This window comes from Suncus etruscus, chromosome 6 (genome assembly GCF_024139225.1).
Source record: "Suncus etruscus isolate mSunEtr1 chromosome 6, mSunEtr1.pri.cur, whole genome shotgun sequence".
NCBI classification, from domain to species: Eukaryota; Metazoa; Chordata; class Mammalia; order Eulipotyphla; family Soricidae; genus Suncus; species Suncus etruscus.
Window position 1 is genome coordinate 593335 of NC_064853.1, and position 14136 is coordinate 607470.

Consider the following 14136-nt stretch of genomic DNA (forward strand, 5'->3'; position numbering starts at 1 on the left):
CCTGGATCAGCTGCTTGCAAGGCAAACGCTGCTGTGCTATCTCTCCGGGCCCTCCCCACTGCTTTTAAGGGGATGTAAATATTAGAGACCAGAACTATACGGAGATAGTTTATTAGTGTATTGGGCAAAATATAGAAGTGAGAGGACTGTACACTCACGACTGGCCAACTTTCCTGCTGTTATGGAGTGTGGGGTGATTGTATTTGTCCTCTGTGGATTACCATTCATTAGTCCCCAGTGCATCAACCTGGGGCATCTCCCTTATGTGTCCCCTCTGGTGTTTGATGAGACCTGACAACTGACTGAAGCCTCGCCCACACTCCCCGCAAATATGGGGCTTCTCCCCTGTGTGTGTCCCCTGGTGTATCTTGAGAGCTGAACATACTGTAAAGCCTCGCCCACATTCTCTGCAAACATAGGGCTTTTCCCCCGTGTGTCTTCTCAGGTGTATTTTGAGATTTGACTTGTGACTAAAGCCTTGCCCACACTCCCTGCAAACATGGGGCTTCTCTCCTGTGTGTGTCCTCTGGTGTGAGATGAGCTGCGATCTCTGACTAAAGCCTTGCCCACACTCCCTGCAAATATGGGGCTTCTCCCCTGTGTGTGTCATCTGGTGTTTTTTGAAACATGATCTGTCACTGAAGCCTCGCCCACATTCCCTGCAAACATGGGGCTTGTCCCCTGTATGTATTCTCTGGTGTGTGATGAGCTGTGACCTCCTACTGAAGCCTCGCCCGCACACACTGCAAACATGGGGTTTCTCTCCTGTGTGTGTCCTCTTGTGTAAGATGAGTAGTGAATTCTGACTGAAGCCTCGCCCACACTCCCTGCAAACATAGGGCTTCTCCCCTGTGTGCGTCCTCTGGTGTTGTGTGAGATATGACCTGTTAATGAAACCTCGCCCACAATCCCTACAGATATAGGGCTTCTCCCCTGAATGCATTCTCTGGTGTATAATGAGATATGACCTCTCTCTAAAGCCTCGCCCACATTCACTGCAAACATGGGGCATTTCTCCTGTGTGGATCCTTTGATGTTTGATGAGACCTGATATCTGACTAAAGCCTCGCCCACATTCACTGCAAACATGGGGCTTTTCCCCTGTGTGTGTCCTCTGGTGTCTAATGAGAGACGACTTAACACTGAAGCCTTGTCCACAATAAACGCAAATATGGGGCTTCTCCCCTGAGTGTATCCTCTGGTGTATGATGAGCTGTGATCTCCGAGTTAAGCCTTGCCCACACACACTGCAAACATGGGGCTTCTCTCCTGAGTGTGTCCTCTGGTGTCTGATGAGATGTGAATTCATACGGAAGGCTTTCCCACACTCCTGGCAAACATAGGGCTTTTCCCCTGTATGTCCTCTCTGATGACTAATGAGCTGTGACCTCTGAATGAAACCTCGCCCACACACACTGCAAATGTGGGGCTTCTCTCCTGAGTGTGTCCACTTGTGTCTGATGAGATTTGAACTCAGAGTGAAGGCTTTTCCACACTCCTTGCAAACGTAGGAATTCTCCCCAGTGGGTTCTCTCTGGTGGCTGATGAGTTTTGACCTCTCACTGAAGCCTCGCCCACAGTCCCTGCCAATATAGGTCTTCTCCTTTGTTTGAGTCCTCTGGTGGGTGACGAGATTTGATCCATCTTTGAAGCTGCCTGTGTCCTTTGGATTTGCTTTGGGCCCTGTGAGCGTTTCTTCCTGAATTGCCATCTCATGTTTATTAGAGCTCCGTCTTTTACTGCTTTTTAGTCTAGAAATGGTTGCTGAAATTCTTTTATGCCTTATCTTCTTAGCCAAAGGTATGGAGCTTTCTTTCTGCTTTTGATTTTCATGTATGTCATTCCTTGGTTCGTCAACTTTGTCATTAAATGGATCAGAATGTTGCTGCCCTTGATTCTGTTCACGTGGACAAGACTTCTCTGATTCAGGATGCTTTCTTGAGGATGTTCCAGGAAATATCCCAGAGGGATGGCTAAGTTTCATGTGACGAGTGAGGAAGTTCGGGATGGAGAAGGCAAGAGAGCAGAAGGGACATGGATAGAACTCTGGCTTTGCTTCTGCTGAAAAAAAAAAGGAAGGTTTTAGTCAGAGTGGATGTTGACATTTACTAACGTCTATTCTCCTAACTTTTCCTTGTTTTGTTGTAAGGCAAGGAAAAAACCTTCAAGCTCTTAGTCTGATGGGTGGTTAGTTTGTTTGGGTTCTGTGGCCACATAGGGAGATGCTCAGATCTTACTCTGAGCTCTGTGCTCTGGGATCAATCCTGACAGGCTTAGAGAACTGGATGGAATGCTGTACTATACCTCTGGCCCCTAAACACTGTTTCCTCATTCCATCTGCATTCACTAAAATTTTCAGAATTTATAATATGAGTTTTAATTGTAACCTAAGAGTAAAGGTAAATAAAGTAAAAATATTTTTTAAGATTAAAAAAAATTTTTTTGCAAAAAAAAGAAACTTTTCTCTTTTTGTCTTTGGGCCAAACCTCACAATGCTCAGGGCTTACTCTTATTTTTGCAGTCAGCAAGAATGGCTGGCTGGTGGTTGGAGAGGTCCATTCTGGGTGCCAAGGATTTACCCTGGGTTGGTGCATGGAAGGCAATATCCTACCCACTGCACTACTGCTGCGACCTCTATAATAATAATTTTGACATAAGATCTTAAGACATAAGAACTTTCTATACACAGCACCCTAAAATCATAATATTCTGTGATGTGGTTTGAAAAGATACTTTACTCTCCTGAGTTGTAGACACACTGGTTTGCATGAGGTCAAATCATCCTCAATAAGGGACTGAGCTATTGCACAGTGGTAGGGTGTTTGCCTTATACTCTTACCAATCAGAATGGACCAAGGTTCTATACCCAGCACCACATATGGCCCCTGGGTAGAAGCGATTTCTGAGTGCATAGCCTGGAGTAGCTCCTGAGCATTACCAGGTGTGACTCACCCCAAAAAATTATCATCAGTGACTTCCTATGAGGGGAAAAGTATTAGCATGGTTAGGAAGCACCTAGCTAGGAATTTCACCAAAAGAGACAGGATTGGGTTATGGTTAGAGATTTTATATGACTTAATATAAATGTGAGTGTTGTAACTAAAATGGCATTTTCAGGGCTAGAGACATAGTACAAGGTTTATGGTATGCCTGGCCTGTGGCCAATCCCAGTTTTTATTTATTTTGGGGGGGGGGGGGGTTTGGTCACACCCAGCAGTGCTCAGGAATTACTCCTGGCTTCTCACTCAGAAAACACCCCTGGCAGGCTTGGGGGACCCTATGGGATGCCGGGATACGAACCGATGACCTTCTGCATGAAAGGCAAACGCCTTACCTCCATGCTCTCTCTCCAGCCCCAATCCCAGGTCTATCCCTGACACAGAATCTGTCCCTAAAGCACTGCCAAGAGAGACCTCTGACCATAAATCGAAGAGTAATCCCTGTGTATTAATAGATGTAACCTAAGCACTGTCTCCAAAAAGCTCAAGTCATGTTTAGGAACAGAATCATAATTCAAGTGGCAGAGCTTAGTTTTGATCCCCAAGAACTGTGAGGCCCTGGAAACACTGTTGGATCTGACCTAATAATCCTGACCACAATATAAAAGGGGAAGAGCAGCCAATTTTGCATGTAGCTTAGATCTCAAGTAGTGTATAATACCCAGAATCACTGGGAAACAGTCACAAGCACAGCATCTGAAGTAGCCTCTGAAAACCAGTGAGAACAACCAGTGTTGTCATGGATGCGGGTATTAAGGGAACTCTGATTCACTGATGAACAGAATGCCATCTAGTCCAGTCTTTCTGGAAAATCATATGGGTATGCCTCAAAAAAGTGGAAATGGAACTCATATATGCTCCAGCAGTAGCATTCTTTTTTTTTTTTCTTGTTTTTGGTTTTTGGGCCACACCCGGCGGTCCTCAGGGGTTACTCCTGGCTGTCTGCTCAGAAATAGCTCCTGGCAGGCACGGGGGACCATATGGGACACTGGGATTCGAACCAACCACCTTTGGTCCTGGATCGACTGCTTGCAAGGCAAACGCCGCTGTGCTATCTCTCTGGGCCCTAGCAGTAGCATTCTTAGGAAACAGAAAGACCGGCACACTCTAGGAACATAAAACACAGAATAAACACACCCTACAAATCACGTCATCTATGTCCATCACAGCAGAACTTACAATAGTCAGAATCCAGAAACAAACCAGGTGTGTGACAACAGATAAATGACTAAAGAAACTGTGGTACGGGGCCAGAGAGGTGGCGCTAGAGATAAGGTGTCTGCCTTGCAAGCGCTAGCCAAGGAAGGGCCTTGGTTCGATCCCCAGCGTTCCCCCAAGCCAGGGGCAATTTCTGAGCGCTTAGCCAGGAATAACACCTGAGCATCAAACGGGTGTGCCCCCGCAAAAAAAAAAAAAAAAAAAAAACTGTACAACTATGGAGTGGACAACTTTATAGCCATAAGAGATGATGAAACTAGCTTATATATGGATGAACACGGAGATTATTATGCATCTATTATGAAGGAGAAGTCAGACATAGAATGGTCTAACTCGCTGCCAGAGAGACAGCATGGAGGTAAGGCATTCACCTTTCATGTAGAAGGACAGTGGTTCGAATCCTGGTATCCCATATGGTCCCCCGAGATTACCAGGAGCAATTTCTGAGCAAAGAGCCAGGAGTAACCCCTGAGCACTGCTGGGTGTTGTAACCCTACACCTATTCTTTGTGTAACCTTATCTACAGGAAAGACCCTCCCATTTCTGGGAGGGGTCTTGGAAAGGTTAGATAAGGCCTTTGACCGGAAGATCAGGGAGAATTTACCTGGATGGAGGTCAGAGGAGAAAAGATGGCTGAAAGGAGTTAAGAGGAAGGACAAGCTAAGGATGGCATGTGCTTATATAAGTTTATTATATAGGCCACGGCAAATAAAACTGTTATTTCCTGAAGCCTGTCTGGATGATTTCCTTGCTGCTACCTGAACCCAGATACCCGCGGTCTGGGGATTGCAGAGACACATGTGGCCTGGGACAGCAGAGAAAGGTCCATCCATCACTATCCAAGCCCATCCTAAGGGCTGTAATTCTACAGGTGTGACCCAAAAAACCAAAAAAAAAAAAAAAAGAATGGTCTAACTCATCTGTGGATTTAGAAAAATATATGAGGATGTGGTAATAATAACCAGAGACAACAGAATAGAATGAAAGGCAGGAGGACCAGCATATGATAAAAACCTGGCCACTAAGTGGTGAATGCGATTCGAGTACTAACTGCACTAACATGACAATCATAGAGACAGAAGCAAAAAGCCAGTCTCAGAAAAGCGAGGGAGGGAAATTGAGGATATCGGTGGCAGGAAAGTTGCAGTGGTGAAGGGCAGTGTACACTTTATGACTGAAATTCAACTGTGAACAATTCTGTAAACACGGTGCTAAATAAATTATGAAGAAAAATAATTGAATGAAACTTGGTTAAATGTGGCAACACTGGTGAGATAAACACATGTTGTCTTTAATTGCTAAATTAGCTGATTTAAAAAAGCAAGACAAGTTGGAGCATCACGGTGAGAAATTTGAGAAAATCCACATTAGCTTTGTGCTGGGGTCACTCATCAATGGTTTAAAACTACAGACAAAAAATATTTGAGTGCGCCAGAGAAAAAGCACAGCATAGAGCAACTCTTTGCCGCCCAAGTGGATGACCTGAGTTCAAATCCTGGCATCCCATAATGTCCCCCAAACCCACGAGGTGTGTATCCTGAAGCATGGGCCAGGAATTACTCCAAGAACCACCACTGAGTGAACCAGAAAATAAAACGAGAGGAAAGAAAATAATTTCCTTGGGGAATCTCAAAAACCCCACAATTATCCAAAGGCAAAGGCCAGAGTAAATGAAAAAGACAGAGGTGGCTAAGGTCCACCTGACATAGGGCTGTGCAGCCATGCTGAGAGGACAGGGAGTGAAGGATCCGAATCTCAGGGCCTGTTCTAAACACTCAGAGAACCAGAAAGAGCAAAGATCCAGAACAACCTGGATCTCAGCATCAAGGGCATTGAAAGGGGGCAGGTGAGGTCCTGCGGGAAAGATCTGGGAGCCCAATACCCACTCCAACTCCCAACTCCAGGTTCCCATCTCAAAAAGGCCCAGATCTGGGGCTGGAGAAATAGACTGGTGGTAGGTAAGGCATTTGCCTTACATCCAGAAGGACGGTGGTTCGAATCCCAGCATCCCATATGGTTCCCCGTGCCTGCCAGGGGTGATTTCTGAGAACAGATCCAGGAGTAACGCCTGAGCACTGCTGCGAGTGACCCAAAACCAAAAACCAAAAAAAAAAAAAAAAAAAAAAAAAAAAATCAAAACAAAACAAAACAAAAAACCCTCCCAGAACACTCCACACCCAACCCAATCCCTGAGCCCACGAAGATCTTGCCACACTCACCGACAAACATGTCTCTCTGATGCCTCCCCAGGGCTCCTCCTTCCAACCAAGAAATCAGCACAGGCTTCTCAGGATGATGCCCTGCTCAGAAAAACAATTCATGTGTTACAGACTGGTGAGGAGAGAGAAGCACAAATGAATCTGGGTTCCTAATGAAAGCAACCAAATTACGGAACAGATGAAGAACAGAATCTGTTTTTCACAGGCACGTTGATTTTTACAGATGAGAATAGGTTAAAATGAGTCTAATAAAGGGGACTGAATAATACAGCAGGGGGCTAGGGGAGCAATAGGAAAGCATTGGTTTTGCACATGGTCGACCTGCATTTGATCTCAGCACCCTCTGTAGTTCCCTAAGTCCCCCAGGGAGAAAGCACTGAATAAAGAGACAAGATTAAAAACAAGGGCCTCCAAGAACTAGAGGTGTCCCCCACAAAAAACAAACAAAAACAAACAAAAAGGGGCCAGAGCAGTGGTGCTAGAGATTAGGTGTCTTCCTTGCAAGCATAACCTAGGACGGACTGTGGTTCGATCCCCTGGTGTCCCATATGGTACCCCTCAAGCCAGGAGCGATTTCTGAGCGCATAGCCAGAGTAACCCCTGAGCATCAACGGGTGTGGCCCCCCCAAAACAAACAAACAAGAACCAGAGGTGTCTTAAAAAGGAGAGGTTGGAATGATATTACAGTAGTTAGTACATGTGCCAAGGACAGGGTTGACAATGATTTGATTCCCAGAACCATATAGGATCCACCAAGACCCGCCAGAGGTAATTCCCGTGTGATTCCTGCTGGGCATAAGCCCTTGGATACTATATAGTCCAAAGACAAAAATAAACAGAAAAGTCAAACTGTCCCTTGCAAGGGATGGGATGCAATGGTTTAAGGAACATCCTCAGCATGCAGAAACATCAAATATCATTCCTGCCCAGCATAATATCCCAGAAAATCTGGGGATACCCAAGGATGTGCTAGGGCTGGATAATTTCAAATCAAGGAAAGAACTTAAGTTACTTATAAATCTTATAGTCAGTTTTAAGAAGACTAAAATAGCAGAGAGAGGGGCCAGAGTGGTAGCACAGCAGGAAGGCATTTTGCTTCCACGTGGCTGACCCACGATGGACTCGGATAAGATTACAGTCATTCCATATGGTCCCCTGAATCAGGAGCAGTTTCTGAGTGCAGAGACAGGAGTAGCCACAGGACATGAACAAAAAAATAAACAGAACAAAACAAAGAAAAGAAAGGATAGCAAATAGGGGAGCATGTGATCTTAAACAAGTCCAACACAGGAATGATCACTAGCACCCCAGATGATCCCTGAAACCCATCAGGAGATGTCCCAGATTACAGAGTCAGAAGTCTTGAGCACATACTGATGTGGCTAAGATCCCTTGGCTCATGAAATCACATCAGTTTCGGGCAAACCACAGTGATCAGTGCAGAGTGCTAGCTCTGTGCTCAGGGAGGACACCAGGCAGGCTTACGGGACCATATGCAAGGTCAGACATCAAACCCACTTTGGACCAGATATGGCAAACCCTGAGACAATGTTTGATTTCCTGGTCACAAAAAAGGCATTTAAAAATAAAAATTTTGAGTCATCTAAGAAATACAGTCAGAACAATAGAGAGAGACTTGACACTGGGGCTCGACAGAATCACATCCCCTGCCTGATCCTGGAACCTCCCAACACTGGGATAGAGCCCACAGCAGTGAACACAGAGCAGCTCTTACCTGTAGCCCGCAGGTGCTCGTAGGTCTCCAGCATCACGTCTCTGTAGAGCTTCCTCTGAGAGGCATCCAGGCATGGCCACTCATCTGGGGAGAAGCACACAGCCACCTCTGGGAAGGTCACCATATCCTGAGCACACAAAGGAGGGGGTCAGAGCCAAATTAACCCAAGTCCCTGGGGTGAGGACAGAGCTCCATTGAGTCCCAGAGGGACTCCCCCGTGAGCACCCAGTCTTCAGGGCCCTCTCTCCATGGTCATAAAGAGGGGGTGGCCCCCTACATCAACATAGAAAGCCAGATCAGCCAACATGATATGCAGACAGAGTTCTAGAAGGTTCTTGGAGGTGACGCTTTCCACACAAGCTTTGACACAGACAGGGCCAATTCCAGGCATAGGTTAGTGTCCTTTGATCTCCACTGGACTGAACTCTTCTGTAGAGTCACGTAAAAGCCCCGAGTACAACAATGTGGCAAAAAATTCAATATAAAATAAAACAAGCAGACACATTGGGTGGCTCCGTGGCGCAATGGATAGCACATTGGACTTTTAAAACAAGCAGACACAGCACAGCACAGCACAAAACACAGAGGAAAGGGGCCGGGCGGTGGCGCAAGAGGTAAGGTGCCTGCCTTACCTGCGCTAGCCTTGAACGGACCTCGGTTCGATTCCCCGGCGTCCCATATGGTCCCCCAAGCCAGGAGCAACTTCTGAGCTCATAGCCAGGAGTAACCCCTGAGCGTTACCGGGTGTGGCCCAAAAAAACCAAAAAAAAAAAAAAAAAAAAACACACAGAGGAAAATACACATGAGGAAAGGACCCTGCTGGATTCTTTCAGATAAGTTAGAGAATTCTTTATCAGAAGCCCAGAGCCCAAAATCTCCCAGGGAGAGATGGCCAGACCTACATGGAGGGTCCTGAGTGAATACGGGAAGACATGGTCATGGGCATCATACTGGCATTGGGAGCAGCAGCAAAAAAAATACAAGACAACTTTATGCAGACCATCCAGTCAATTTGGTAGGCGCTGTTGTTGTACAGGACTATCACGGGCCAAATCCCCACACCCAGTAGGGCCCCAGCACGAGAAGGTATGATGCCAGAGTATAGAGCCAGAAGCATTTCCTTTTTGAGACATGACCCAAAGAGCTTTTCCCAAGGGAGGCAGGAGTGATGCTGCACGGCAGAAATCCCGGGCTCAAGGTCTCCTTGTCGGCCAAAGCCGGGCGCCTATTCCCAGGAGCTCCGGCCCGGAACCTGACATCCAACGGGGGGAGGGGGGGGTCTTGGGCGGGCAGCGGGGACCCGAGAGCACGGAGTCCGAAGCAGCGCCGCCACACGCCGTCCCCGGACTCCTTCCTCAGACCTCTCCGCGCCCACCGCTCCTGGGGGCGTCGCTCCCCGAGTTCCCTGGAGCCCTCGCTCCCCCTTACCTGCGGACAGGGCGGCAGGCCTGGGGACCCCATCGCTCCGGCCCGCTTCGTCCTCCAAGCGCAGCCGCGCGGTCCCCTGCCCCGAGTCCTAGAGCCGAGCGGCAGCCCGGAGCCAGAGGCGAGCGGGACCCCTGCCCGCCCGCGGCCCCGGCTGGGTCCGGCCGCGGCTGGGCGAAGCTGCGCGTCCCGCCCGGCTCCGGCACCTGCGGCTCCGGCTGCGGCTCGGGGAGGGGGGCTGCGCTCCCCCGCCGAGCCGCTGCTCGCACGAAGCCCGCCCCGGACAAGACTCTGGGCCCAGGGTCGCCCAGCCTGGGGCCCGCCGGCCGCGAGCGAGCGAGCGAGCGATCGAGCGCGCGCGAGGAGCCGCCCCGCAGGGCGAAGCGAGTTCCTCCCGCCGCGTCGTCAACAGCACAGCAGGAGCAGGACGAGCCCGGGAGCCCCAGGCCGCCTCACCTGGCGGGCCGCGCGGCAGAGGCGCCGGGGCGGACCGGAGGGGAAGATCTTGGCGGACGCGGAGGACCCGGGGCTGCGGGGCGCGAGGGCCGGACCCCGAAAGTGCGGCCCGAGCGCGCCCGAGCTCTGCCCGCGCAGCGCAACGCAGCGCAGCACCCGCGGGGGAGAGCGGCAAGATGGCGCCCGCGACGTCGCGCCACTTCCGGCCGCGTCTTAAAGGGCCAGGCGGCCACTTCCGCTCTGCCGCGCCCCGGCCTGCGAGGTCCTTCTGCCGGACCTCCACGGGACGGGCGATGCACGCGGATTCCTGGGCAGAAAGGGGGCATCCGGCTCGGAGAAGTAGAAAACACTCCCAACTTTGGGCCCCGGGGACACTCAGTGCGGACCCAACGAGCAGACGTGTGAAGGACAGGACTCCAGGAGGGATGCCCCACAGAACTGAAAGAAAATGATGTTTGCTAAGACACATACTTCGCTTAGCATGAGCAAAGCACCTGGGGAGGGCTCACGTATTGCACGCCAGAGCCCGGGTTCTATCCCAGGTATCCTATAAATTCCCGAGGCAGTGAGGAGTAATTCCTGTGAGCAGAGCAGGAGGAACCACTATATAGCTTATTCCTCTGAAGCATCCATCAGTTTATATTTCCATTTTTAAGTTTCTCACATTATACCGGGTTCCCGACCTCCCGTACTCAGATTGACTCTGGCTCTCTGCTCACTGATCACACTTGGTCATTACAATTTATCACAGCCTAAATCTAGAAACAACCTGATTGCCAAGGATCAGATGAGAAGATAGAGTATTTTGGGTATGCATATCCTCAATTATACCTACAGCTTTTAGGAAAAGTGAAGTCATGGAATTGGCTTCTATGTGGAAACATATCAAGAGTATCATTCTTAGTTTAAAGACTCAGAGGGAGCAAAATAGACATAGAAGGATCTTACTCACTTGTGGGATATTGTTGCAAGTCAGCCCCTGAAGAGGTTGACAGATCGAGGGATGGAGGATGAGGTCTTTCCCCTCCAGCTCGGAGCACGCTTCTGCCACCCTGTTCAGCAGGCAGTTCTGAGGTGAAGCGGTGGGTAAACAGCTCGCAGGCTGTTGTAAGTCAGCCCCTGAAGAGGTTGACTGATGGAGGGATGGAGGATGAGGCCTTTCTCTTCCGGCTCGGAGCACGCGTCTGCCACCCTGTCTAGCTGACAGTTCTGAGGTGAAACAGCGGGTAAACAACTCGCAGACAGTCAGGCTGTGGAAATATTAGCTTTATTTGGTGGACAAGACTGAAGTCCAAAGACTCAGCCTCAGTTCCAGCAAAAAAGCCTCAGCCTTCCACAGACCCTTGTTTTTATCCCCCAGAGTCAGGTACCACCCAATGGTGGTATCAGATACCAACCAATGGTGGAAGCAGAATCAGGTACTTCCCTAGGGTGGGGGCAGAATGCCAGGTCACACCCTAGGGTAGGGCATAATCACCAATCAGTTTAGGGTGAGTAACATAGTAATCCCCTAAAATATTTACATACACAACAATTCCCCCGTTTGTTTTTAGTAAACAAACAATATTGTCTACAATTATTAAAGGAAACATTAGTCAATAATAAAAGAGCAGCTGTTTGCATAAGCACATCACAGGAAAATGTAAAGAAAAACTTCTAACCTAAACACAGGGTGTCTAAAACCAGAAACATGTATCAAGGAATCAACTACAAGCTCCTGAGAAGATAAATCTAAGACGTACATAGATCTTTCGAAGAGACACCAGAAAGGTTGTGTAGCAGGCAAGAAGAAGCACCTTTTCTTTATTTTTTGTTGTTGTTGTTGTTGTTGTTGGTTTTTGGGTCACACCTGGCAGTGCTCAGGAGTTACTCCTGGCTCCACGTTCAGAAATCGCTCCTGGCAGATACCGGCATTCGAACCAATGACCTTCTGCATGAAAGGCAAACGCCTTACCTCCATGCTATCTCGGACCGGGAGCGTCCCGGGTCGGCCATGTGCAAGGCAAACGCCCTCCTACTGTGCTATTTCTCCGGCCCCATTTTCATTCAAGTTCAGGTAGACCAGAAAGCCCATCTTTAAGGGCATTGAACTAGACCTTTATTTCAGAAGAAGAGACACATACACCCTCTGCACAGTGGGGAGCCACTGCAATGATGATCAATAGGTATCTGAACTTAGTCCAAGTTCTTAATCCAGTCTGAAGTCCATAAGATGTCTGAAATTGATGTCGACTATTTATAGACGGGAGCTTAAGTCACAAACCAAAACAAAATGTTTAAGGCAGAGACCCTCCCTGTTTAAATAAACAACTTGAGGGCCTATCCAAAATGGATGGAACCTCCTATAAACCTAGTATTTTGCCTATGATGCGCCCATGCAAAAAACCCTGAGAACAGACAAAAATATCATTTAGGAAATTATAGACAACACTATCTAACTCACAAACCAAAAGTCAAGAAAGCAAAACCCTAATGTAATACAACAGCAATTCCTAAGATTAAAAACTAAAATAAAAAAAAACATTAATTACAATAGTCAAAAGAAGTGTAGTACCAAATATAACTTCAAAGGATTACAATTATAGGAAAAATACAACAGGTGAGATTTCTACAGATTTCAATACCAATCTGTAAACATGAGGGGTCTGGAACTCCAAAAAGACCGGCAAAAGACACTTGATGGGTCTGGAAAAGCGGGTTGAAGCCTTGTACAGGAGATAACATCAAGTTGAATGAAGAAGGAAGGCCAGTACAGTCATCCATGTGTTGGGGCATCCCCAGGCATTACATCATTACATCATGAGTTGGTTGGGCTTCTGCATTTCCTTTGGGATCGGTGCAATCTTGGGGTAGCCATTGTAGAAACGGTCAACAATAGCACTGTGTATGTGGATGGAAAACCAGAAATTCAGATAGCACAGTTTAACTGGGATCCAGAGACTGTGGGTCTTATCCATGGATCTTTTCTCTGGGGTTACATTGTGACACAAATTCCAGGTGGCTTCATTTCCAACAAGTTTGCAGCATATATGGTGTAAAACTCCAACAGTCACGGATTTCTTCTTCCAGTCGAGATCAGGAGGCTTGTAGTTGTGGGTGAAGGAGATGAGTTGCACATGTGAAGGGAATCCTGAAAATTAAATGCTAAGGACTAGGAAGAGAGAAGGAAGGATAAGGAAGACTAAATTGGGGAAGATAAAGTTAGGAAAAAGGAAACTATATACAAAATATGCAGAACAGACAGACACTAAACAAGACATACACATACAGACTTCACAAAAAATATGGCCATAACACTCACTCATACTAAAAAATATTTGTTGGAAAGGATCCAAAATAGAGCAAAAGAAAAGAGAATTCAGCTGAATCAACTAAAAGCGCCTTAAAATGTACTAGCTGGCAACTGTTTAGATAAATCATTTCAAATTCAAAAAAAATTCTTTTTTATTTTATGGCAGAGCAGAGCACATCTGAAAGAGAATTTCATGTGTAATACAAACATAGAAAACTCTACTATAAGTGTATATCAGTATATATACAAAGTTATTGTATAACAGTAACTTTATGATAATCAATCATAGGCAAGAAGCACTGTAAAGAAAGTCCACCTAAAATTATCACTATGTCAGCGTCTTAAAACCTAAATTGAGGGAAATAAAGCAATGATGTTAAAATATAAAGAGTGAAAGTCATTAAATGAGTATACCTAGAAAGAAAAACAACATTAATATAATGAGAAATTTCTCTTTCAGGTGATCCTTGACTAAATTAATTTGTAAAATTTCATGATTAGCTGAGACCTAGAGCAAAAATGAAATTAAGACATAAATCCATCATACAAAGAAACACATTGAGGGTTCATGATTTTCAATCCATATTCATTGATCATGCCTGTGGAAAGAATCCTAGAGCATTAATAGCAACCAATAAGGAAGTGAAATGATTATCTGGTGTTCATTGTAGATCTTTAAGAAGTATAAAACAGGATGTGTACTGCTGTGGATTTCACCAATGTATTAGGGACTTTTTTGATCTTCTTGTCATCAAAATTGAACCAGTGTTGTTTTGCAGCAATTTTACAGTA

General features: G+C 46.9%; 1 protein-coding gene across 1 annotated transcript; it reads right to left on the reverse strand.

The window, feature by feature from the left end:
• Positions 1–216: 216 nt before the first annotated feature.
• LOC126010936 (zinc finger protein 345-like) lies at positions 217–8562 on the reverse strand. The gene is made up of 4 exons (XM_049774544.1): positions 8449–8562; positions 8172–8298; positions 6437–6517; positions 217–2061 (listed from the first exon to the last, which is right to left on the reverse strand). The coding sequence occupies exons 1-4, from the start codon at positions 8560–8562 to the stop codon at positions 218–220; spliced, it is 2166 nt and encodes a 721-aa protein (XP_049630501.1). The 3' UTR covers position 217.
• Between the last annotated feature and the right edge of the window lie 5574 nt (positions 8563–14136).